A 3,490-nucleotide genomic window follows, 5' to 3' on the forward strand; every position below is an offset into this window, starting at 1 on the left:
AAAGGTTTAATCCCCTTAACAAAAAAAAATATAAGAAATTATTAAAGATTCCCTTCAGAATGATCAGGTATATTTTGTATCTGTTGCTTTAAGGTATTTTGTAGCTATTTTCTGTTCTATTTTAAATCACATTTATATAACTTTTTTTCTGAATGCACAGATGGTGGTCTCCTTAAACATAATGAAGCTAAATCCATCTGTGATTTCTCTTCAAGGTCTAACACTTAGATAACTTTAAGTAGCAATACAGGGGATGGAAGCAATGAGTTTGAGTCAGAGATATCTCAGTGTTGTCCAATTTCCCTCTCTGAATCTTAGTTGCCATTCTTGAGACATTGGTGTCACAAGCAATAAGTCAGGTTGCAAAAACAACTAAAGCCTCATCTGTAAATGGCAGTGAACATTTAATGCTGTATCTCCCACTCACCTATAATTTACAGAAAGTGGTAGGTACTTTAAGGGCATGAATTACACCTTGGAGAAGCATGTGCTAGACAATAATGTGCTAGAAATTACATTCTTCAAAAAGCTACAGTTAATCTGGGGCAAAAACAAATATACAAGTTGCTTGGGATTGCATAAATTATCAAATCCAAATTCTTAAAGCTGTGAATAGCTTACTGAAAATGAAGACCTGAAATAATGGATCTCATATTATAAGGCAATAAAAGAACCAACTCTTAATTATGTTCTATACAGTAGAATGCTTAGATTTTAAATCTCTGCTCTAGCAGTGTTATGCAAATATCCATGGTGACTGGTTATGTTATGAGTATCTTCATAACATTATATCATTTAATCCTCACCACATAGTATGGTCAAGCTTTGTTCTTAACGCCTTTTCATGTAGAGAGCACAGGAGAGTTTAGTAACTTGCCAAAGCACTGTGTGGATAGAAGGGAAGCTGGATGCACAGATACAGTCTGACTGCAGAGTCTTGGCTCCTCTACCTCTGCCCCTTGAGTTCTCTAAGGGTCAAGTCAATTCAGCCATGTGGATTCTGCTATGTGTGGGGAGCCACTCATTCCATGCAACCACAAAGCCTCGCAAAGAAGGGCAGTTATATCAGCAGAAAATGAGGTAAAACTGTAGGAAATTGGGTTTACCCGAAATCAGGTTTTATTATTTTCTAAATACTTGTTACATGGGATGCACCTCCAAGTGTTTTTTTTATTAAAATTATTTATTTATTTTTAAAAATTACATTAAAAAATATGAGGTCCCAATCAACCCCACCGCCCCCACCCCCCACTCCCACCACAGCAACACTCTCTCCCATCATCGTGACACATCCATTGCACCCGGTAAGTACATCTCTGAACATCACTGTACCCCGTAGTCAAGTGTTTTTAAGATCACAGATGGATCTTTATTGCAGAGATGTGAATTCAGTTCAGATTTCATAACAAAAACTCTAGAAATAAGGAGTTTATTTCTTTTTTATCCACAAGGATTCGTTCTTTTGTTTGCATAGGGGGATTATTCAAATTTCTAGTACATGTTGATAAAAGATATTATTGTGAAAACTTCATGACTCCACACTGGGGAAATCTTCAGTATAAGTTAAGAATCCTTTCAATGCGTATTTGTGAAATGATTCTTTTCTTTTTAGTAAATTGGGATTTACAGGTAATTTATAATCCCCAAACTGACAGGCCCATAAGAATTTCTTATGTTAAGTTGGGTTGGTATACACACATACATGCACACACACTCACATATACACATTCCTGCTGATTGTATATGTCACAGGATTGCATCCCCATGAGTGGTCCTTGTAATCCCAATGTTCATCTTGGTGCTCTTAGGTGAAATCTCATGGACAACACCACTTGGCTGGCCAACCACACTGGAGACTTTGCTTTCATCTTGATGGGACTCTTCAGTCAATCCAAACACCCTGCTCTCCTTTGTGTGGTCATATTTGTGATTTTCCTGATGGCCTTGTCTGGAAATGCCATCCTGATCCTTCTGATACACTCTGATGCCCACCTCCATACTCCCATGTACTTTTTCATCAGCCAATTGTCTCTCATGGATGTCATGTATATTTCTGTCACTGTTCCCAAGATGCTGATGGACCAGGTCATGGGTGTGAGTAAAATCTCAGTCCCTGAATGTGGGATACAAATGTTCCTCTACTTGACACTAGTAGGCTCAGAATTTTTCCTCCTAGCTGCTATGGCCTATGACCGTTATATGGCCATCTGTCATCCTCTCCACTATCCTGTCCTCATGAACCGTAGAGTTTGCCTCCTCCTGGCATCTGGCTGCTGGTTTTTGGGTTCAGTGGATGGTTTCATGCTCACTCCCATCACCATGACCTTCCCCTTCTGCAGATCCCGGGTGATTCGTCACTTCTTCTGTGAGGTCCCTGCCATAATGAAGCTCTCCTGCTCTGACACCTCACTCATTGAGTCACTCATGTACCTGTGCTGTGTCCTCATGCTTCTCATCCCTGTGACAGTTATTTCAAGCTCCTACACTTTAATCATCCTCACCATCCATAGGATGAACTCAGCAGAGGGCCGGAAGAAGGCATTTGCTACCTGTTCCTCCCACATTACTGTGGTTATCTTGTTCTATGGGGCTGCCATCTACACCTACATGCTTCCCAGCTCCTACCACACCCCAGAGAAGGACATGGTGGTATCTTTCTTTTACACCATACTCACTCCTGTACTAAACCCTTTAGTCTATAGTTTCAGGAATAAGGATGTTACAGGGGCTCTGAAGAAAATGTTGCATGTGGAGCCTGTCTTTCAAAAAACTGTTAAATAGGAAATTTATGCACTATCATTTTTACACATCTAAATTTTAAATCTTATGCCAATGCAATCCACATTACCATCTCTCTTCTGAGAACCACCTATTTTCTGGTAACTATTTCCCTGGAATAGAAATGTCTTTATTTTCACATTGCAAATTCTTTTAAAATGTATTAGATAATCATGTTGTATCAATTTTACATTTACTGGAGTTTATAACTGAACTGTGATTCTTTTGAAACATCATGAAGTGTACAGCTAATTCTCAAATAACAGAGAAAGACGGGAAGAGAGAGATTTGTTGGAAGTGGTTAAAATGGGAAAATTTGAAGTCTATACATGTAATTGCAAAAATTTTTTTAAATACTTTTAAAGTTTTTTGGTATTTTTTTTACTATTTTTATTCATGCTACTTTTCTGAAAATTTGAAATTATTTCCAAATAAAGAGTAAAATACCAGTCTTTCCTCTTTTGTATGAGTTACTCATCTCTTTTTGTTGGCAGTGTAAGTTACATAATATTTTAGAAAACATGATCACTTCAATGTGACAATTTATTACTAAGACAATTCATTCATGAATATCTTTATCATGGACTACATTTTTCTACAAGGTCTAACACTGAAGGAATCTAGTGGTTATTAATACTCTGCAACTGTTTGTACTCTGAGGTTGATTTAAGATGCAGTACTACAGAGGAGACTGAGAAAAAATGTTAACCCA

General features: G+C 37.7%; 1 protein-coding gene across 1 annotated transcript; it reads left to right on the top strand.

Moving 5' to 3' along the window:
• The first annotated feature begins 1,818 nt into the window (after positions 1–1,818).
• LOC101426296 (olfactory receptor 2T29-like) lies at positions 1,819–2,781 on the top strand. Its single transcript, XM_004465230.2, has one exon. It carries the CDS (start codon positions 1,819–1,821, stop codon positions 2,779–2,781), a length of 963 nt encoding a protein of 320 aa, XP_004465287.2.
• The last annotated feature ends 709 nt before the right edge of the window (positions 2,782–3,490 follow it).

The sequence above is a fragment of the Dasypus novemcinctus genome, chromosome 25 (genome assembly GCF_030445035.2).
Source record: "Dasypus novemcinctus isolate mDasNov1 chromosome 25, mDasNov1.1.hap2, whole genome shotgun sequence".
NCBI lineage: Eukaryota > Metazoa > Chordata > Mammalia > Cingulata > Dasypodidae > Dasypus > Dasypus novemcinctus.

Coding starts and splice junctions, on each gene's coding strand:
- LOC101426296 (XM_004465230.2), top strand. CDS start 1,819: ATGGACAACACCACTTGGCTGGCCAACCACACTGGAGACTTTGCTTTC.